The 23,228-nt window shown below is 38.8% G+C and overlaps 1 protein-coding gene across 2 annotated transcripts in view; it reads right to left on the bottom strand.

Annotated features, from left to right (window-relative positions):
- DSC3 (desmocollin 3) overlaps positions 1-22,135 on the bottom strand; it is a 52,339-nt gene extending 30,204 nt beyond the window's left edge. The window contains exons 1-4 of one of the 2 annotated variants that reach the window (XM_090285685.1): positions 21,890-22,135; positions 6,003-6,087; positions 3,520-3,719; positions 1,923-2,042 (exon numbers count right to left, since the gene is read on the bottom strand). In XM_090285685.1, coding sequence (XP_090141811.1) covers positions 1,923-2,042; positions 3,520-3,719; positions 6,003-6,087; positions 21,890-21,952 — 468 coding nt within the window. In that variant the 5' untranslated portion in view covers positions 21,953-22,135. The remainder of the gene's footprint in view (positions 1-1,922; positions 2,043-3,519; positions 3,720-6,002; positions 6,088-21,889) is intronic. The other variant, XM_090285684.1, reaches the window with a different exon arrangement.
- Positions 22,136-23,228: the final 1,093 nt, after the last annotated feature.

Below are 23,228 nucleotides of genomic sequence, written 5' to 3'. Positions count from 1 at the left end.
CTGTGGATGTTCTAGGACCATGAGGACCCTTTAAACAAGTGGACTCTGCTGATAAACTGGCAGTTTCAGTCAGAAGCAATGAGGCTCTATTTTCCCCAGCACTGGGACCATAAGCTGTACAGTCTGGTCTAGTGCTGGGAATGCTCCCCAGGTATCCCTCTGGACTTTTTAAAACGTGTGACTGTGCTTTCTATCGGCCTGCTGCTGCTGCCACTGCTGCCACCACCACACTGCATCCTCTCCACCCCAGCTCCACCCCTCCTATCTGGATGATATTTCTTCTTTATATCTTTGTTGGACTTCTGAGCAGCTCGATTTTCTGGAACTTCTGGTTGTCTCTAGTTTTTAGGTAGTTGTATTCTCTCTTAGTTTCGGAGGGAGATGCAGTGTGTGTGTCTAGGCCTCCATCATGGCTGGAGATCCTCAATATATGAAGTCTTAATCCCCAATGTATAAATAGTACTTAAAAGCTATGACATTGGGCCCTGGCTGGTGTGGCTCAGTGGACTGAGCACCAGCCTATGAACCAAATGTTGTCAGTTCAATTCCCAGTCAGGGCACATGCCTGGGTTCTAGGCCAGGTCCCCAGTTGGGGGCACAGGAGAGGCAACCACATATTGATGTTTCTCTCCTTCTCTTTCTCCCTCCCTTCCCCTCTCTCTAAAAATAAATAAATAAAATACTTTTTAAAAAAGAGATAGATAAGCTATGAGATTGGATGAGATCACCGAGAGAATCTATATAAATACAAAAGAGCAAAATTTAGAGACTGGGCTGGTGGGGGGTGAGGGTGAGTGGGAAGAAGAGCAGGGAAGAACCAGCAAAACATACTGAATGGAAAACTAGGTGAATGGTGTCCTAGAAGCCAACTGAAGAAAATATTTTCAGGAGAAGGTAAAGGTCAGCTATGTCAAATATGAATACATATTTCAAAAAAATGAGGGCTGAGAACTGGTGACTGACTCATTTAGCAATGTTCTCATCAGTATAACTTTAGTAATCAGCAATTATTTCTTAATATGCTTCATCAGTGCTTACAGTACAATGATCAAAAAGAAGAAACAAATGTCTAGCAATGGATAGAATAAAAAATAAGTGCGAGAGACCCTGAAAGGATATTAAAAATGTAAATAAATAGCATACAGGTCACGCCATTGATACAAAAAAACAGCAACCACAGTAATAGAAACTTAAAGGGAAAAGGCAAGCCACAGTCCTACTTCAGTAATTGCATTCCATTAAGATTTTTATGAAAAGTAAACCTCACCCTACTTAAAAACTTCTCCTTGTTTTTAGGAAAAAGTTGAACTTCCCAGAAGAATACACGTGTTCCATTATGGTTTGACCCCAACCTGCATCCCCTGCCTCATCTCCCTGCTCCACCGCCGTCATAACCTGGGGTCCCAGACTAAGCTACCCAAAGCTCTTCTCACCTCTGTACCTCCCTCTTCTTCCACAATTACCTGCACAATACTTTCCCATCCTTCACCTAGCTCAGAGGTCTTCTCCTCTAAGTTTTTTCTTGTTTTCTATTCCATTTCATCTCAGAACTTAACACAGCACTGGTTGCTCAGTATTGTAATCAGTAACCTACTTCCATCTCCCTCACTAGGCTAAGAAACTACATGAAAACAAGGGCCATGAGTAAATTTATTTCTAGCCTTAATACAGGACACAGCAGGTGTTCACTATCTAGCTGCTAAGTGAATGAATAAACTAACAAAGATTTAATAGCTACAGAGTCTCACATTATTATTAGTTTTTTAGTGGTTTTCTCATTTTACTTGCTTTTTTTTATGCTTTTTGGCTTTATGAATGTATTCAATCAAAAATTTTTTTTAATGTTTAAAGAGTTATACAATTTGAATAAAAGAGACTTTGGGAATTAAAACATTCCCCATCAGAAGGAATGCAAAACCTACCTGTTGAAGAAACAAAGGGAAAGGGCCCAAGGAATTCTCTTGCATTGAACAGGGAATAGGTGCCCATCTCCTCTTGGAACGCCTGAGAACAGTTTCTTTAGCGCTTCTTTTCCTCAATACCTGAATTCAGAGAAATAAAATTAAGTAAACAAAAGGATCACAGCCTACTTTGTTGTAAGATAATGGAAAGCCCATAAACCTAATGCCTCCCTGGAAGGTCAGTCTCAAGAATTTCCATGCTGAAGTTACACACCAGATAATAAGGTCTTTTTCAATCGAAGGGTAAGAAAGAGTATATTCAGATTGTAAAGGTTTCATAAACTAGAAAATTTCCTTCTGCTTACCTTTCTAACACTGAAAATACTTTCAGGTTAGGAAAATTGTCACAGTGCTTACTCTTAGTTCTTCTTGTTCTGTCCTGAATAGATCCTTTTTGGATCAATCTATAAACAGCGCTTCTTTGTTTTTTCTGTTAAACCCTCATATTCTTAGGCAAACCAGAGCAAAGAAATGTACATTCATCAGCATCTTCTTCTTCTTTTTTTTTTTTTTTTGCACTCAATAATGACTTTACTAAGGATAATGCACGTTCTTCATAATTGCCTTAACACTTCATCCACACGGCCCAATATGGTAGCCCTAGCCATTTGTGACTATTTAAATTTGTTAATTAGAATTAAATATAATACAAAATCCCATCCTTCACTTCCACTAACTACATGCCAACTGCTCAGCAGCCATTAATACGGGGCTGCTGTATCAGAGAGTTCAGGTTTTCAAACATTTTCATCATTGCAAAAAGTTCTATGGGACTTTCATTTCATGGTATATAGCAAAGAAGATATTTTATTTCCTAAGAATTAATTAATAAATTTTATTAAACACTCATTAAAGTGCTAAGCAGTTATTTAAATTAATGCAGTTAACATCGATTAGTCGTAATCCAGTCTAAACCTTTCATTTCTGTAACTACTTTCATAACGCGTTTCTCATGATGTGGAATCTACAACTTCAGTGAATAATCCCCTAGGTGATGGTCAATACCATGCCATATATACTCTAATTCCTATATACCCTAGGATTTCCACCTATTTTAACATCAGACCACTGTGGATTCTTGAAGTCAATCTCATATTCACTGGAAACCACTGCTCTTAACATTAACTTAACATACACCTGTTGGCTGTGGCTGGCTCAGGTATTACTTACTAAGGCTATAAGCCAAAAGGAGGTCAATTCATGCCTTCAAATGAATAACTACATAAATTGTTAACACCAATAAAAAAAATCTGAACCTTGTAATAGAAGGGTAACCAAACTGCCACTGGCTCACAAAAGCCATTACTTAAGACTTTAGGGGTAGAAGAAGCCTTCACAGAGGAAGTGGAATTTAAATTTAACAAAGGAAAATCCCAGTTTCAGCCAGTGCTAAGAAGGTGGGGCAGGGGCAGGGGGTGAGAGTAAACACAAGGTAAGAAAAAAAAGAGCAAAAGAGAGGAAAAGATTCTATTTATCCTTTGGTCCTCTTGGTAACTTTTTAAAAAATATTTAAATGAAAAGAAAAACATGCCTAAAAATATCAATGTACTTTTAATACCTTCTTCTGATGTTCCAGGAACACAACAATCTCCTTCTGGGTCTGTTTCTTCGTGTCGGAAAGCCATACGGTGAATGATCTTTTCTCATCAACTAACACAACAGCATTGGCTGTGAATACGGACCCATCACCTAGAACTCTGAAATCGGGGTCACTTGATCGGATGAGGTCTGCAGACCCAAGGCACTCTTTCAAATTAACTGCAAGTAAAAATGTCCATATTGTAAAGTAGAAATACATGCAAAAAAAAAAAAAGTTAAAATAATTTATACAATCATCTTCAAAATCATTAAGTAGAATGAAATAAACAAATCATTTTGCATTTACCAAATATCTTAACCAGTCTCTCCATGTATTTTTTTTAAGATAATTTTCTTTCAGTTTAAAAAAATGATTCTTGATTGCATATTTGTATTAAGTAGAATGCTTTAAAACTTTATATGCTTCTGAAAGGCTTATGGCAATGCTGTTCCTGTAAAAGAGGTGTGTAAATTGCAATCATGGCCAAGCTGAGCTACCCGCCCACACACACACACCTGAATAAATAAACAGAAAAGTTTCCTTAACAATATAGTCTCAGTCTTTTAAGATACACCTGTCTTCAGCCCAAACAGCAATGTAGTGTATGAGGTAGGAAAACAGTCAAGACAAACTTATCTTCAACTTCAATCCATGTGTTACAGTCAAATGAGTACGAGAAGGGAAATAAAGGCAGGAGGACCCTCACCATTGAAGCAAAGGGAGACATGTCTCACCTGCTGACCCAGTAATCCTGAGCTTGGATCCATAAGGCTGCCAGGCATTCTGAGCAACACAACTAAACTATGACAGTGCAGGAACGGGGAAGCCTTGAAAGTGTGTGTAAGGGGAGGGGATTACAGTGCCCAAAGAAAAGCCCCTAAAACAACTTTGGTTAACTGCCTGCCTCCCATCATGTATGCAAAATGAACAAATAGTCTAGGGCAAGATAAGGATTCGGGCCAACAGACCCCCACAATATACCTACATTTGGGTAGAGACGTCTCCCTGGGAAAGCTGCCATCATCTTTACTGTCAAATCAATACATAACTCCCTCACCCCCATCCCGCCAACTGCATAAGTCCTCAGAACGAAGGGCTCACTCTCTTGGCCCTTTTGCCATACGGGAGGCCCCCGGTGTCCTGGTCTCTGGCCACTCTCTCTCTTCTCTGGACACCTGGGCTCTGGCCACCTGAAGGCTGGTCACCTTTTGGCAGCCTTGCTTTTGCTCTCCCATTCACTAATAAACTTTGCATACACACAAATAAGCTCGCTGATCTATGATTCTTCACCATACTGGTGAGAAGAACCAGGGTTTCTCTGGTAACACACAGGCACTTCTCTGTTCCACCCTCACCTGGCCCTCCACCCCCACCCCATCCTGCTTTCACCCCCAAGCCCGACAGTTCTCTTTGTGTTCCTAGTTTTTCAAAACTTCCCACCAAAAACCCACCTGGAGTCTTCTCTCCCTGGGAATGTTGCCCTCTAATAAAAGGTAAGCAAATATAAATATCAATTTAAGTGTTTTTATATTTATATCAAAATATCAAATCATTCCATTCTTCAACTGTCATCTACCTTAACAGAAGCCAGACTGATAAATTAATACTCAAGTAGTAATCTCTCAAAAAATTCATGTTATCTATAAATAGTGTTTTCACTTTAATTATCATCTGTCACAGGTCGAAACGTTCAGCTGAATAGAAGTGAACACCTTTAGGAGTGATGATCTATTTCTCTCATCTTCACATTTTTAGGAGAATGATAACCTCTGGTCTATTTCCCTACAGCAACACCCTTGACCTCTCTTTACCTTTCTTTTCTTTCTCCACATAGGAATAAGTGACACTTGTTTAATAAAATTAAATGAGGCACTATGCCCAGAAATGGTAAAAACACTTTGTTGAAAATCTATTTGGTATCTCTGGGACAAGTTATATTCCTTTTTTAGAAAAACCATGATGCTTTCCTCCAATATTCCCTGTACTACAGGGAAAGTCTGCCTGGGCATAACTTCCTGCTGTTGGGAAAGTTTGAGGTTCCTTAACCTCTCAGTGTGCAAATGACTAAATTCCATTTGGAATGGAGTGACTCATCCTTATGTTTCTCAGTGCAGCTACTGCATTGATAAGAACCTGCTCTGATTCTCTCAGCTCCTGATCTATAGTTCTCTAGTGCTACAACCCAGCAGCAATTAGGAGTTATATTCTACATGTAATTCTTTATGTAATTGTTAAACCCTCGAAACATGAACGACTACAAAAACATTGCTTAGGACATTAGCACTAAAATCAACCACAGAATTAAATAAATTTATTAAGAACAGAAATATGAAATTCAATTATATGGAATCATATCTAATTACAAATAGACTAATTCCAAAATGGAGAGATTGGATAACCCTCACTTTCCAATGTAGGAAAGTGAAGTTTCTGTTCTAAAAACACTTTTTGAAATTTCTCACCTTTGCCAACCATTTTGTCTGCCTCTAGTTTAGAAGGTGTATTAAATATCACCTTTTCACAGGCTTCACAAGCAAAATTGAAGACCTAGAATAAAAAAAAAAGTTCACATGAATACAATACAGAATAAAGAACAAAGTCTCAGTTACACAAGATAAATAAGTTCTAGAGATTTGTATAGCATAGTGCTCAGAGTTAACAATGCTGTATTGTATACTTAAAATGATAATAAATAATGAGGATGGCAGGAAATTTTTGGAGGTAATGGATATTTTTATGGCACAGACTGCAGTGATAACTTCACAGATTTACGAAAAGGTCAGTCCAGAAAATGTCCAGCCATTGTTGATATAATGAAAACAGTTTGTGTGATGTTGATGTAACCTGGCACGAGGAGAGTGAACTGGAATGCACATGCATGAATAACCACAAATTCACTATACTAGTCAGTGGGGCTGTAGATGTCCACTGAGTGAGCATATGTACTGTGCGGCCATTGCACTCAAAGTGACGGAGTGATAGAGCAATGAATCTGCATCAAATTTTACATTAAGCTTGAACATTCCTCCACAGAAACTATTCAGATGATTCAGAAGGCCACAGCTATTGGCAACTGGTGATTTGCAGCTTCATCACAACAATGCTCCCCTCATGCATCACCTCTCATGCAGCTTTTTGGTGAAACATCGCCCAGGTGACTCAGCCCCACTACAACCCAGATTTGGTGCCCTGAGACTCCTGGCTTTTCCCAAACCTAAAATCACCTTTGAAAAAGAAGAGATTTCAGACCATCAATGAGACTCAGGAAAATACGACAGAGCAGCTGATGTCAATTGGGAGAACTGTGTGAGGTCCCCAGGTGCCTACTTTGAAGGGGACTGAGTTGTCATTGTCCTATGTACAATGTTTTTTTTTTTAATTATATTTTATTGACTCTGCTATTACAGTTGTCCTGATTTTCCCCCTTTGTCCCTCTCCATCCAGTACCCCCTGCTCTCTCAGGCAGCGCCCCCATCATCATTCATGTCCATGGTCATATATATAAGTTCTTTGGCTACTCCGTTTCCTATACTGTACTTTACATCCTCGTGGCTATTCTGTAACTACCTACTTGTACTTCTTAATCCTCTCACCTCTTCACCCATTTCCCCACAGCCCCCTACCATCTGACAATCATCAACACACTCTCCATATTCATGATTTTTGTCTCTGTTCTTCTTGTTTGCTTAGTTTGTTTTTTAGATTCGATTGTTGATAGATATGTTTCATTGCTATTTTACTATTCATAGTTTTATTTTCTTTTTCTTAAATAAATCCCTTTAACATTTAATATAATAATGGTTTGGTGAGGATGAACTCCTTTATTTTTTTCTTGTCTGGGAAGCTCTTTATCTGACCTTTGATTCTAGATGATAGCTTTGCTGGGTAGAGAAATCTTGGCTGTAGGTCCCTGCTTTTCATACCTTTGAATATTTTTGCCAATCCCTTCTAGCCTGCAAAGTTTCTTGAGAGAAATCAATTGACAGACTTATGGGAATCCCCCTGTAAGTAACTAAATTCTTTTGTCTTGCTGCTTTTAAGATTCTCTCTTTATCATTAATCTTTGGCATTTTAATTATGATGTGTCTTAGAGTGGGCTTTTTTGCATCCATCTTGTTTGAGACTCCCTGTGCTTCCTAGACTTGCATGCCTATTTCCTTCACAAAATTAGGGAAGTTTCCTTTCACTGTGCTTTCATATAGGCTTCCAATTTCTCGTTCTTTCTCTTCTCCTCTGGCACCCTTACAATGTGAATGTTAGACTTCTTAAAGTTGTCCCAGAGGCTGCTTATACTATCTTCATTTTTTTGGATTCTTTCTTCTTCTTGTTGTTCTGATTGGTTGTTTTTTGCTTCCTTATGTTCCAAATCATTGATTTGATTCTCGGCTTCATCCACTCTACTCTGGTTTCCCTAAACATTGTTCTTCATTTCAATTAGTGTAACCTTTGTTTCTGACTGGATCTTTTTTATGCTGTTGAGGTACTCACTAAGTTCCTTGAGCATCCTTATAACCAGTATTTTGAACTCTGCCTCTGAAAGATTATCTCCATTTCATTTAGTTCTTTTTCTAGAGTTTTGATCTGTTTTTTCACTTGGGCCATGTTTCTCCATGTTTGTTTGTATGTATTAGGTACAGCTGTTTTGACTCCATGTCTTGGCAGTGTGGCCTAACATAGTAGGTGTCCTGCGGGCTCTGCTATCACCCAAGCTGGGTACTCAAGGTGCACTCTTCTTTTTGGCTGAGTACACCCTCCTCTTGTAGTTGAGCCTTGGTTGCTGTTAGCAGATCAATGGGAGGGATTTATCAGGCCAGTCAGCTACAAGGATTGGCTGTAACGACTTACCACCATCCTCTGACCTCCATGGAGGATCAGCTGTACAGGGGCAGGGTAGTGGCGCTCTGACATGGTCTATAGCCGTCCACTGGGTGCACTGGCCCTGGGGTTTCCCTCATGGTGCAGGCCAAGGTCAGCCCTCACCTGTGTTTTGCCTGGGGCCACCCTGCCTGAGCTATAAAGCAATCTGAGATGGGTGTTACTTGTGCTGGGCTTGGAGATTCCCAGGCAAAGCTAAGCATGAGTCTAGGCTGGCTGCTGTTAGTGCCGGGCCTGGGGCTCACTGAGGCCAGCTGTTGCTTGTTTGAGAGGATTTAGGAAGTTGTAAAGCATGAGCCAAGACCAGCCATTCATATGGAAAAGCAGCTGGGGTGGGCCTATAAGTTGGGTGGGGCAGTCTCTCAAACGTGTCAAACAGTTGTCTCAGATATGGCACCCACTTGCAGGCTCTGTAGGGGAAGGGTTTAGAAAAGGGACAATGGCCTCGGCTCACCTTGATGCCAGACACTTCAGTTTCTCTCAGTATGCCACTGGTGCCTTTCAAGCTGCTACCCAGTGCTGAAGCTCAGAGGTTGTGAGTCTGAGAAAGTGAGTCTGTGTGTGGGTTCTTTACCGAGAACTGTTTGGGGCTCCAGCGGTTTCTTCCCCTTATTCAATCTCTGCTAGTTTTTGTAGCCAGAAAGCATGGCACCCTAGGCTGGGGGGCCTGGTGTGAGGTTGGGACTCCTCACTCTTGATATAACCCTTCCAAATTTTTATCCATCACATGTGGGTGAGGGACCAGCCCATTCTGTATCTGTTTCACTCCTACCAGCGTAAATGGATGTGGTTTCTTTAATTTCATAGTGGTCAGAATTCCATTCAACTCAGTTTCTGAGGGTTCTGAGTGATGGTTGTTCCATATTTTAGTTGTAATTTTGATGTGGTTGTGTGACTAGGTGAGCCATGTCTGCCTATGCCGCCATCTTGACCAGAAGTCACAATGTTTCTTGTATCTTCTTCAATAAATGTCTCTTTTTCATGTTACATGGCTGGATACTTTTTAACAGACTTAATTTACTTATCTCCAAACTCACCATTAAATATGTACAATTTTATGTATGTAAAACTTACCTAAAGTGTTTTTTTAAGTAGAATAAAGAACAAAACTACATAATCATCTCAACAAATGTAAAACAAGCAATTGACAAAAAAATCATGCACTTACAATTAAAAATGCTCAACAAACCAGGAACAGAAGGGAACTTGGTCAACGTGAGCAAGGGCATCTACAAAAAATGGCTAGCATCACACTTAATCAGGGACTGGTTTCCTCTGACCTGAGGAACAAGACAGTCATGTCTACTCTCACCACGTCTATTCAACATTGTATGATGCTTCTACCCAGGGTAATTACAGTGAAAAATAAAATTAAAGGCAGATTGGGGGAAGAGGTAAAATTATCTCTATTTGCAGATGATAAGACTTTGTACATAGAAAATCCTTACGAATCCACCAAAAGAAAATCAAAAATAACAAAAGAGTTCAGCAGTGTTGCAGGATACAGGACCAAAATACAAAAGTCAGTTGCATTCCCAGGTACCAGTAATGAAAAATCTGGAAACACAAGTAAACAATGCCACTTGAAATGGATATCCCATCTTCATGCATCATAAGACATATTCCAAAAATACATCTACAGATTCAATGCAATCTCCATCAAAATCCCAAGTCACTTTTTTTTGTAGCAATTGACCATTAACCCTTGTGGAAATGCAAGGGACCAAAAAACCCAAATAAACCTGAAAAAGAAGATTTTTTAATATCAAAACTTACTGCAAAAAAAAAAAAACTTACTGCAAAGAAACAACCAAGACAGTTTGATACTGGCATGAGGACAAAATACAGATAGACAAAATAGAAGTGAAATCCCAGAAATAAATGCTTACATTTATGGTTAGCTGTTTTGGCAACAGCTTCAAGAAAGTTCAAGGGAAAAAACAGTCCTCAACAAATGGTGCTGAGCCAATTTGACAACCTCATTTTTTTAAAAAAGGAATTTGGACCACTACCTTACACCATACATAGATATTAACTCAGAATGTATCACAGACCTAAATATAAGAAGTAAAACTATTTAGAAGAAAACCGAAGAGTAAATCTTCATGATTTTGGGTTAGGCAATGATTTCTTAGATATAACACCAAAAGCATAAACAGCAACAAAAAATTGATAAATAGAACTTAATTAAAAATAAAAAGTTTTACTCTTCAAAAAATGCCATAAAGTAAAATATTAAACCTACAGAAGGCGAGGAAACATTTTCAAATTATATAACAATAAAGGATTTCTATCAAAAAATATAAAGAAATCCTACAATTCAATATTAAAAAGACAATAACAAAAATGGGCAAAGAAATTAAATAAACATTACCTAAAGAAGACCTACAAATAGCCAATAAACAGATGAAAAGATGCCCAATATCATTAGGCATTAGGAAAATGCAGCTCTAAACCACAGTGATAGACCTACTAGGATGGCTAACATAAACAAGACAGAAAATAACAAGTTTTGATGAAGATGTGGAAAAGCTGGAACCTTTGTGCATTGCTGGTGGAAATGTAAATGGTGTAGCAACTTTAACAGTTTGGCAGTTTCTTAAAAGAAAGGAAACATAAACTTAACATGACCCAGTAATTTGACACCTACCCAAAATAAATTAAAACCTGTGTCCACACAAAAACTATACATGAACATTTACAACAGCAATTCTATAATGGTCAAAAAGTGGAAAGAACTCATATGTCCATCAACTAATGAACAGATCAACAAAATGTGATACAGTCATAATTTGGAACATTATTATGCTATAAAAAGAAACAATGTACTGCCATGGCTGGTGTAGCTAAATTGGTTGGAGAGTCATCCCATAACTGAAAGGTTTATGGTTCGATTCCAGGGCACATGTCTAGGTTGCAGGTTCAATCCCTGCAGCAACCAGTCAATGCTTTTCCTTCACATCGATGTTTCTCTAACTCCCTTCTTCTTTTCCTTTCTGTCTCTCTAAAAGCAATGAAAAAATGTCCTGGGGTGGGGATTAAAAAAAAAAAAAAAAAAAAGTACTGATAGCTTCTACAACATGGATAAACCTGAGAAATATTATGCTCAGTGCAAGAAACTAGATACAAAGTAGCACATGGTGCATGATATTATTTATATAAAATGTCCAAAAAAGGCAATTATATAGAAAAAGAGTATATTACTTGCCTAGGGCTGGTGGTAGGAATGGGAAATGGCTGTAAAAGGGTATGAAGGGTTTTTTTTGTTTTTTGTTTTAAGGTGATGGAAAATTTTTAAATTAGATTTTGGTGATGATTGTACATTCTCTAAATTTGCTAAAATATTCAATTATATTCTTAACATAGGTGAATTTTATGGGATGTAAGTTGTACCTTAATAATGGTATTTAAAACAAAAGAGGATACATTGTCATTGATATGAAAATGATTCTTTCCACACCCACCTCTGCAAATTGGCAGTGATAAGCTCTTTCAAATTTAAAATTCACATATGTAATGTCATCAAAATAAAATTGAATAATAACCACAAGAAACTATTTCATTTTTGATGTAATCCAATATAAAACAGATTTCTTCACAAAATCGAAAGCTTTAAAGTCATGGTAACAACTGTAATATATATGTACATATATATATAATCAAAATTTTTATACTAATATGTGCTCTTAATGTTACTGTGTTTCTGTAAGATCTACCTTCCCTTTGCTTGAATTAGTTAAGGTAAGAGGAAAAAACTAAAAAATATAAATAATCAACAGGTAATAATACTAATTTAAATATAAACCAAAAAGTCATTTCAGACAGTCATAATCAGATTGCTAACTGACAATTAAGTAATAAGCTATTTACCCTTAAAAAAAATTCAACCATATTTATATGCTCAATTGATCATTGTTTCTAAGAATATAGTTGTTCTCTAGGGGTGAAAAATGGTCTTGCTCAATAATACACACATTTGACCAAATATATTTTCACTCTATAATGGATATTTTTCACTATCAAAAGAAAACAATGTTCAAATAATCACAACTGTTTAAAATGTTTTAACTTACTTATGAAATATTTAAATAAAATATACTATAAGCTCATGAACCCATCAAGACTTTCAAAAATTTTAATTTTATAGTTTCTGCTTTCATTTTTAAATTCAAATTTACAGATGTGGTTAGAAGCCTACACTCTACTCCATTTCTTCTCTAGGGAATAGTTTCTTCTAAGTTGATATTTAAATTTCCTTTGTAAGTTTTTATACTTTTATCATATATGCATTATATATGCACATGCCCATAAAAAAGCATGTCCAGAAAAAGTTCAGTAATTGTTAATATAACAAGAAAGTTTTGCATGACATCAGTGTAACCTGGCAGCCAAGGAGAGTAGACTGAAATGTGCATGTATGAACAATGACGACTTCACTGTACTAGTCAGTGGGGGTAGTAGATGCCGTTGTGTGAGCATGTGTACTGTGTAGACATCACGTTCAAAATGACTGAGTAGAGCAATGAATCTGCATCAAATTTTGCATTAAGCTTGAACATTCTTCCCCAGAAACTATTTGGATGATTCCGAAGACTTTCGGGGATGATGCAATGAGTGCAACACAAATAAAAGTGTGGTACAAATGCTTCAAAGATAGTCAAGAATCTGTTGAAACTGATCTACATTCTGAAAGGCCTGCAACAAGCTGAACACCTGAAAATGTTGAACACATACAGGTTGCAATCAGCAAAGACTGGCGACTGACAGTGAGAGAATAAAACTACCGTGGCCGAGATTTTGATGCAAGATCTTGGCATGGAACATGTTGTAGCAAAATTTGTTCCACAGCTCTGCCAACAGAGCAGAAGGAACATCGTGCCACAGTTGTTAATGACTTGGTGCAAACTGCTACCAATGATCCAGATTTCCTCAAGAAGGCCATAAGCAGGGATGAATTGTGGATCTATGTCTATGATCAGTCCCAGTGGAAACTGCCTGGTTCTGCATGCCCAAAGAAGGTGCAGCAAAGTGGCAGCAAGATCAAGACAACGTTAACTGTGCTTTTTGACTGGGAAGATGTTGTCCGAGCCAAACAATTAATAAGGAGTGCTACCTCAATGTTTGCCAGTTGAGAGATGCAATACAATGAAAACGGCTGTAGCTATCACCCACCCATGTATCATGTCTCCTTCTGAGGTTTTGGTGAAACCTCAAATCACCCAGGTGACTCAACACCCTTACAGCCTTGATTTGGCACCCTGCCACTTCTGGCTTTTCCCAAAACTAAAATCACTTTTGAAAGGGAGATTTCAGACCATCAATGAGATTCAGGAAAATACGACAGAGCAGCTGATGTCAATTGGGAGAACTGTGTGAGGTCCCCAGGTGCCTACTTTGAAGGGGACTGAGTTGTCATTGTCCTATGTACAATGTTTCTTGTACTTTGTATCTTGTTCAATAAATGCCTCTATTTTTCATATTACATGCTGGATACTTTCTGGCAGATGTGCATGTGCATCCTTTTGCATCTTGCTTTTTTTCACTCAACAATATGTTTATGATTTTTCCAAGAATATATCAGAGTTTATTTGGATTATTCCCCTAGAATGGTAATTTAATTATCTTTTTGTTTTCCATTTTTTTCTGTTTTAAGTGATATTGCAATGAAGAGTCTTGCAGGCACAAGATATGGTACATGCAGTAGGAACATATGATGAGCATCTCCAATCTCAGTAACTCTCGTCAAGCTGTTCTCCAAAGTACTAACATCAATTTATATTTATACCTCCAGATTATTAGATTGCTCTATTTCACAAATCCTCTACTCTAATTAATTCTAACCAGACATTAAAACTTTTGCCAATCTTATGGCTGTTGTTTTATTTTGAATTTTCTTAATCTATCCTGAGATTGAGCATTTTTCCTTGTGTTTATTTGCCATTTATCTTCTGTAAATTGTCTATTCCTCTCTTTTAATGATTTCCATATTGTTTATCTTTTAAAAACTACTTGTATTTTTTATTTGTAGCATCTTTTGATAAACAGTGCTTCCATTTGAAAATAGTCAATTTTATCAATCATTTCTTCTGGCTTATACTTTTGTATATTAATAATTCCTCCTCTACTTTGTCAAAAATATATTATCCCATATTTGTAACTGTAAAGTTTTTTAAATCTCTTACTCATCTGGAATGCATTTTATATGCGATTACTGCAAGGAACCTGATCTTATCTAAAAATTGTAAAGTTACTTCCACCTTTTTTTCCTTTCCTTCAGGTCTGGGTCTCAGTCTGAAGACTGCAATCATACGAAGTGGAATTCTGATCTCTCTCCCCACTTTGCCCTGTTTTTTTTTTACTCTACCAGCTAAGGAACAGCTTAAATTGTTTTTTAATTAAAAAATAAATAAATAAACAAATAGATACATCACTCAGCTGCACTTTAAAATAAACAAGCAACAGCCCTGGCTGGGTGGCTCACTTGGTATCCCATGCCCCAAAAGGTTGATTCAATTCCAGGTCAGTGCACATACCTAGGTTTCGGGTTCCATCTCCTGTTGGGGTGTGTATGGGAGGCAACTGATTGATGTTTCTCTCTCATGCTGATGTTTTAAATCTTTTCCCCACCTGGAATGTAGTACTTCATGTGTGATTCACTGTAACTACCTGATTATATCTTTTTTTACCAGCACTGAATGCATTTTCCTCTCTTCACAAATGATAATGCAGCATAAATTGTATGCAATGCCCTACAAATACAGATTTTATTTCTGGGCTCTTTGCACTATTTCATCAATACATATGTTTATCAGTACTATATGGTTTTAATGAATATGTTTTTATTATAAAACATGGTATCTGTATGGGAACCCTAATCTCTGTCATATGTTTTGTTTTTTCTTTTTTTTTTTTAACCTTCTACTCTTTTACATATTTTTTCTTCAGCTGACGAAAATCCTTTTTCATTTTTTTAATCCAGAAAACTTGCTTACTTTTATTAGCTCTAGTAGTTTGTCAAGATAGTAGTGAATCTCCCATGTAGCTAATCCTATAGCAGGCAAAATGGCAATTAGACTTTTATCTTAGTTATGTGGTTGTGACTCCAGTAGAATGCTTAATAAAAACAGCCATAGTGACCATTGTTGGTTTATTTCTATATTTAAGGAGAATTTTTTTAGCATTTCACCATTAATCTTGAGTCTTTCTTTTTCTATTTCATTTATACATTCATTCATTTTTAGGTAGACTTCATTATATTAAAAAAGTTCATTCCCTTGTATTCCTAGTTTGCTCAGAATTTTTATAACAATAAATATAGTTAGCTACTTATTTTGAAATAAATATGTTCTTTCTCTCTGAATATATTACTATGTGGCATATATTAGTATGTTAAAATACATTAATAGATCATCTTAAGTGAAACCATCTTTTCACTCCTGTGATAAACTTTGTAGGATGTGATTTTTTAAATTCATTATTGGTTTCATTGGCTGCTATTTATTTTAGTATTTCATAAATATGTCCATAACTGAGATCAAGCTACTACTTTTCAACTTCCTTCAATCTTCAAAAAATGAGTTAACTTTTTTCTGTTCTTTGAAACAATTTTTATAAGCTATAAATTATCTGTTTCACATAATTATGGAAGAATTCGCCTCTCACAGGTCTGGGCCTGATGGATGTGAGTGAAGGTGTGTATTTGGCTTTCAATTCAATGTCTTTAATAGTTCTAAGTCTGTTTAGATTTTGTATTCCTCCTTGAGTCAATGTTGATAATTTGTATTTTGTTGGAAATTGCCCATCTGTGTTTTCAAATTAGTTGGGATAATTTGTTAATTTTAGTATCTATTTTTAAAACATTTGTCCTCTTGATAACTATGCCTCCTTTTTAGTCTTAATATTTTTTTAATCTGTGCCTTCTCTATTTTTGACTTGCTCCAGTCATAGCAAGATTTGTCTCTACTTTTAAAGAAGAGCTTTTGGTTTCATTCATCTTCTCTATTCCTTGTCCCTTTTTCTTTTTTTAATTTTCTTACTAAAACAGAAACACAAAAGACTATATATAGCATAAGTAGGCATTTTAAGAAATAATAAAATGAAACCTAGAGTTTCATCTTCAAGAATATGAAATAAAACATTACTATTATTTGCAAGGCCTCTCCTCAATTATATTTCCTTCCTTCCCTGAAGAAGATACAGGTTTATTTGGCCAGTTTTGGGCTTTGAAACATATGCAGTGTTATGCTTATTGCATATAACTATAGATTTATTTGCTCAAATTATGTTTGTGAAATTTATCCATGCTGAGTATATAGCAGTTCATTATCATTGCTGTATAGTACATCAGTAGAAAGAATATAAAATTAGCCCTGACTGATGTGGCTCAGTTGGTTGAATGTTGTCCTACAAAGGGAAAGGTCACTGGCTGGATTCCCAGTCAGGGCACCTGCTTCGGTTGTGGATGGTGCCTGGTTTGGACACATACCAGAGGCAACCAATTGATGGTTTTCTTGCACACTGATGTTTCTCTCCCTTTTTTTCTCCTTCCCTTCCCCTCTCTCTAAAAATAAATTTAAAAAATATTTTTTAAAGAAAAATATAAAATTCATTAATATAATTTTAAAGGGATGACATTCATGAATAGATTTCAGTTATGTCATGCTTCTTGAAACTAAGTGATTTGATATTATATTTGTAGGGATTGAATGCCTTATTGAAAGTAAAAAATGTAAAGGCATGATTAGATTAGCAATGATGAACTAATGCCCTTTAAAGATATTTTTAAATAACTTTTATATAAGAGTGCCCAATAAAAACTGGAACATACAAAAAAGCTCTTTTACAGATTAGTGAATTATGGGTTGACTATTTGAGTTACAAAATATCTCTTTTAATGGGAAACCCTTTGGAGAAACTTTAAGCATCTGATTTACAAAGCCTAGAGCTGCAAGCAACTTTAAATCAAAATAATCAAATTAAGATTTTTTTAAGAACTGCTATCTACGGTAGTCTGGAAAATTGTTTTGGTTCATGTTATAGTACTACTCAAATTTTATTAATTGTATGATAGAAAGCTTATCATACAAATCATTAAATCCTGATAAAAAAGTCTAATGCCAAAAGGAGGGTGAAAACCAAAGGGCTTATTTGAGATTGTTTTACCTTTTTTTTTTTTTTTTTTTTTTTAACTGTTGTTCAATTTTATAGTGACTATACAAGGTAGGCTTTCTAAAATGACACTCTTTTAATAAAGGAAAAAGGAGCTTAAGTAACTGAAATTTATGGAATGACTTAAAAATAAAGACACTGTCTTGACTGAGTGTAATAGTTAAGAAATTCTAAATTCAAAATTTTTCCTATGGACACTGCCTTCTGCAAAATGAAAATATTACCTTTCAAATTCTTTTCACCTCAAAGGTAAATTGCAAGATTTACCTCTGTATTTTCAGTGCTACTAAATTCCCTTCTAACAAACTATTAGTAAGATCAGATTCCAGTTAAATGAAAAATATGATTAACCACAAGTCACCTCAAGTGCCATATATGGAATACCAACTGCCAAGGGAATTACAACAGGGCCCAAGAATGTGCATGGGCTTCCATGTATGAAGTCATCAGACGGTGCTCTGGGATCTAGCTGTATCTCACTGTGAACAGCCAGGATCTCCTTTTAAAAAGATTACTGCTAATGCACTGATCTGTATCTACTAAAACTTTGACTTCCTTAAGATTATGGATTTAATGCAAACTAGTTCTCATTCATTTTATTTGTCTAAGCTTTTTTCACTAATGCAAAATAATAATAGAAATTACTGTACTCATTTTCATTTTAAAAAGATGAATATGTCAATCTCATCAAGAAAAAATAAGGCTTTCTGGTAAAGGACTCACATGACACATTATTCTCTTTAACACTAGAAAATCTGAAAAGGTAGAATGCCAATATGTCAACATAAGTTTCAGGTGGAATTCATATAATTTAAGGGACAGTGTGTTGTGCTATAAAGGAAAACTCTTATTTTAATTTCTTTTGAAGAAGACCCCTTTTGGCAAAATGAGAGATTAACTGAGCCCAGTTGTAACTGAAAGCAGGTCCGGTCTGGCTGCTACAAAAGCCAATACTCAAGATGCAGGTGCTGATGTAAAGGAAAGTGGTTTATTCAGGCGCCAGCTACCTGGAAGATGGGGGACTCACATCTCAAACCCTATGTCCCCATCTCAGTGGAGGCAGACATTTTTATAAGGAGGGAGGGGAACAGAACAAAGAGATCAAGACCAAGTTCCTAAAAGATAAGGCAAGCAAAAAGAAAAAAAAAACAGAACCAGAGTTTCATTTCAGACAGAGGAGAGCTCTCAAACAGAAACAGACTGCCTGTCTCCCACAGAGGGACCAAGAAACAAAACTAACAATTCAAAGAACCCAAGTGGCAGGGCAGGGCCTCCTGGTTGTGCAAACCAAAGACTGAACCAGACTGGGCTCGTCAGCCCACCAACAACCCATCTGCTTTCACCAGCGAAGTGTTTAAAGGCACTGATGCCTTGAGGGAGAGCAGGGAGAGTTCCTGAGATAAAGAACTCTGGCAGCTGCTGGGAAACCCCTGTAATCCCCGCCATGGGGTCAGCCCACCACAAGCAGCTGGGAACCCCTGGCCCAGGTCCTCTGTGCTTTACCGGAGTTAACATCGTCCCAATAGAAGTCGCCAAAAACTGTAACTGAAAGCAGGTCCAGTTGCCTGCTGCTAAGAAAGCCAGTATTCAGAGGCAGGTGCTGATGGAAAGGCGAGGGGTTCATTCAGATGCCGGCCACCTGGAAGATGGGGAACTTATGTCTCAAAGCCCGTCTCCCATCTCAGTGGAGACAGGTTTTTATAAGGATGAATAAGGGAATAGAACAAAGAGATCAAAGAAGGGGGTTGAAAATTTTTCAATGTGCAGAGGAGAACAGTCCATTCTGATAAAGCAAGTGATGGTCTGATGTGGTCATCCTGGTTTACTCATCCTGGATTCACGTCATCCTGGCTTCCTGTCATCCTGGATCCAAGGTTGAAGGTCAGCAAATCTCCAGGAGCTGGGATGCTTGAAGGTCTGTATCTTTTGAAACTAGTTCCTAGGATTCTTAATACAAACATTCTGTTCATCGACAAGCTGCCCGTATTAGTCAAGAGTCAGCACTTAACAATGTCAAAAGAATAATGGGGTGGGTTGCAATCTCCCATCGTTACAATTTTCTATTGTTACACAAGTACATACTATTTATAATATATAATAAATAATGATATAATTCCCAAAGTAGATTTTATAAGATGGGCATAATTAAACATATGTTTAAAAGAATCCCAGTATTGGTAAATGGCAGAAGACAACTAAGTAACTGAGCTAATACAAATCATTTTCACCACCCCTAACAATTTTTGCAATGCTAGGAATTTCCCCCTTCTTTTTTTTTTTTTTTTTTTGGTTTGTGGGGAGCAAGAGAGATCAACAGGAATTGAAGCACTTCAGAGTGGTAAACAGTGCAGATGCAGGAAAAGATGCAAATGGAAAGACTCCTTAACATCTAACACAGCCCAGTAAGAAGGCTAACATGTTAAAAGTCTCGCTGTTGTTTGAAGATATCTCACTTCAAACATGGGATTGATTTTGAGAGCCCCATTAAAGTATCTATAAAATGAAAACTGGTTCTAAAATGTTATGCCATTAGTATTAGCCTGAAAAGTTGGTAATCAAGTGAGTCAAAAGGAAACGCAGACATACTGTGGTCAGTAGAGGTCTTAATTTATCCATCTGGATGAAATTGAAGGTGTTTGTAAATTGGGGATTTTAAATGAAAGAAATTATTTTGTATGCACTCTCCAATATTAACATTTTAAAATCTCCAGATGTACTGTTTAACCTAAACTTTAGGAAATTATTTTAAAGTATTCCTAAATGAATGTCATATACCAGAGCTGATGCTATCTCTAGGTTTGCAGGCACCTTCTTGCCTTGCCACTCCCAAATACCCCCAGCACTGGGACGCCGCCTTGAACGCCACACCCTACCTGCCAGCATATAGAAATCTTGGTTAACACAGAACCTATGCATCTTCTTCTCCCCAATCCTCAATTTCTTCCACATAGAAAACACAAAACACTAAATTCATGCTTTTAAACATAAAAGCTGAAAACACTATCAATTATGTCACAAAAGATCACACGTTGACAGCAGTTTCCGTTTGTAAAGAGTTACTTTATCAGCTCAGACACTGTGTTGGAACAGTGGCCTGGCAAGTCAACGCGCTGGTTTTACAATCTTTGTCCATAAATATATCTTAGAGAATAACTACCAATCCAATATTCATAACTTGTTAATTCAAAGAGAAGACAAAGCTTGGACCCAATCTCCCCGCTTGGAGGCAGAGGATCCACAATCCCTGTAGCCAGAGTCAACCTAATTCCCAAGCCAGGCGTGGCCTCTTGCTCCAGGACCGCACGCCCACCCTTGGATGTGGATAAGTCTTGCGTCTCCAGCTTCTTTCCACAGTGCTTCCCCAAGTGCATCCCTGGTCTCCACTGAAGCTCCAAGCGTAATCGCGCCGTCGCCGTCGGAGTTCCCGATTTTTTGCTTGCTGTCTCCCAAATTCTAGAACTTTCTCTTCAGGCAGATTTCGCCCCGGGCATAGGAGACCCCAGGCTGGGCTCTGGGTTTGGGGAGTTCTCGCAGAAACCAAAGTAAGACCCAATCCCACGCCAGTCGCACCACCCCACCCACCCTGACCCTAGCCACTCGGCCCCATCCCAACTCCCCCCTCGTACCAAAGGCCCCAACCCCAGCCCATATCCAGCCTTCGCACCACCTCCTGCCCCAGGCACACTCCGCACCCCCCCCACCCCCCCAATCGGGTGGCTCTAGGGGGTGGACGATATGAGTGAGCTGCTGAATAATCTTTGGAGAGACAAAACCTGCAAGCCGTTTTGCTGTGAGGTAGCTCCTCGCCCGGAGCAAGAAGCACGGCTCCAACCGTCCTAAGCACTAACGTCCCCATTCCAGATGACCCTAGAGCAGGGGACGGCCAATGGAACTCCATCTCACGTCTGTATTTTGTTTCCTCAGGGATCCTGAAATACCTAACCAAAAGCTCTTCCATTCCCTCCACCCAAACGCGACCCAACCACGATCACCAGCCCCGGAGCGACGCCGTGGGCCTGAGCTCAGCAAAGGGGGAGCGCGACCCGGGTGATACAATCAATCGAACGCGGCGTCCCAAACAAAAAGTTCAGTCCTCAGTCGTCCTTCCAAAGCCCGTTTTCTATCCTCACCTCTCCGGGCCCGAATTTGAGCTCGCCCCTTCCCTCCAGGATTGAACTAAACAGCGGTCAAGATCTTCCCGTCTGCCTGGCTCCCTACCCCTCCCGCGGCGGCGACCAGCGCAGACCCACCCTCTTCCCCATCCCGGCGGCTGCCTGCGCCGTGTCCGGCTCGGGCTCCCACTCACCACGAGGGTCAGCAGCCTGCAGAGGGCTCCGCACAGGGAGCTCCGCGGCCCGGCGCGTGCCATCCCAGGGCTGGTCGAAAAGCCGAGAGGGAGAGCCCGGGAAGGTGCAGCAGCGCAGGAGGTATGTTGGTCACCTTAGCCTCTCTCAGGCTTGATTTCCTGGGGGCCTGTTCCTTTCTGAGACGGGATTGGACCCAGGAGACGCTGAGCCAGCCCTCTTTGTTATTTCTCAAGTTTTATCACAGCGAGACCCGCCGGGGAGGTGCCTGAGCCTGCCCTTCCGCTTCCCTGCGGCCGCGCCAAGCGCTGGCTTCGCGGGAAAGCGGTCCCACGAGCGGGTCCCTGCCCGCTCTCCCACGCCCCTCCTCGGGCCCCGCGGCGCTACCGCCCCGCCTTCTCTGGCGCGGTCCTCGCCGCCCAGATCGTCTGGGGCGTCCTCCCTGCCAACGCTGCACCTCTCATTCCCACTGCAGAACCCAAATCCGCCTACAGGGATCCCTGCCCCGACAGGGATGCTCCTGGGTGCCAGGAATACTGATCCTCCCTTCAACTTCTGAGGACGTTCTGGGAACTGTCTTCTGTTTAATACAAAATATATGTATTTTTTCCAAAGTTGACTAGCAGGATAACGGAAGGAAAATTGAGTGTTCATGAAGAAGCTGGCATTTGCTATACCAGAAACTAACCAAGTAAAAGGAATTCTGCTGACCATTTTTATGCACCCAAACCATGAGTGGTTACATTCAGAGCTGTGTTTACTGCCAATTTCGTGGTTTTCTATGAACCTTCTAAGGAAGAACATGTTTTACATATACATTGTTGACTTAGTAATTACACCATGATTGTACTAAGATGCCATTTTTCAGTTTATGGTAAAAGAAAAACACAAAGCCAAAAAAAACCCTACTCTAAAGGAGGCTTACTTATTTAGTATCTGTCAACCAAAACATGTTTTAACCCATAATAAAGAATAAAAACATTTATTGGAGCAAAAGAATTGCAACCTGAGAGAAGTAAATTCAGGTAACAGTGTTCTGGGGAGAACAAAGGCAGGGTTTATAAAGGCAAAACCCCACAATGGCGCTCTTTCTTGCAAATGAAGGATTGCTGCCTCGGTTAACAGGGATTGGGTCGCTTTGATGTGCAAAACCGGGGTGGGGGTCGTGAAAACGAAAGAGGAAGTCGATTCCCTGTGTGTCCACTGTTGATCTCGGACGTTTATGTCTGAGCCTGGAGCTGATTTTAGCAACAGGTTTCTCAACTTCACAGCAGTTGAGGACTGAGACATAGACCACATTTTAGCAATGGTCTTCTGACTCTTAGCAATGCTTATTCCATT

This window comes from Furipterus horrens, unplaced genomic scaffold, assembly GCF_987537825.1.
Source record: "Furipterus horrens unplaced genomic scaffold, mFurHor1.1.pri manual_scaffold_8, whole genome shotgun sequence".
Classification (NCBI taxonomy): domain Eukaryota; kingdom Metazoa; phylum Chordata; class Mammalia; order Chiroptera; family Furipteridae; genus Furipterus; species Furipterus horrens.
This window is presented reverse-complemented; position numbering and strand designations above follow the sequence as displayed.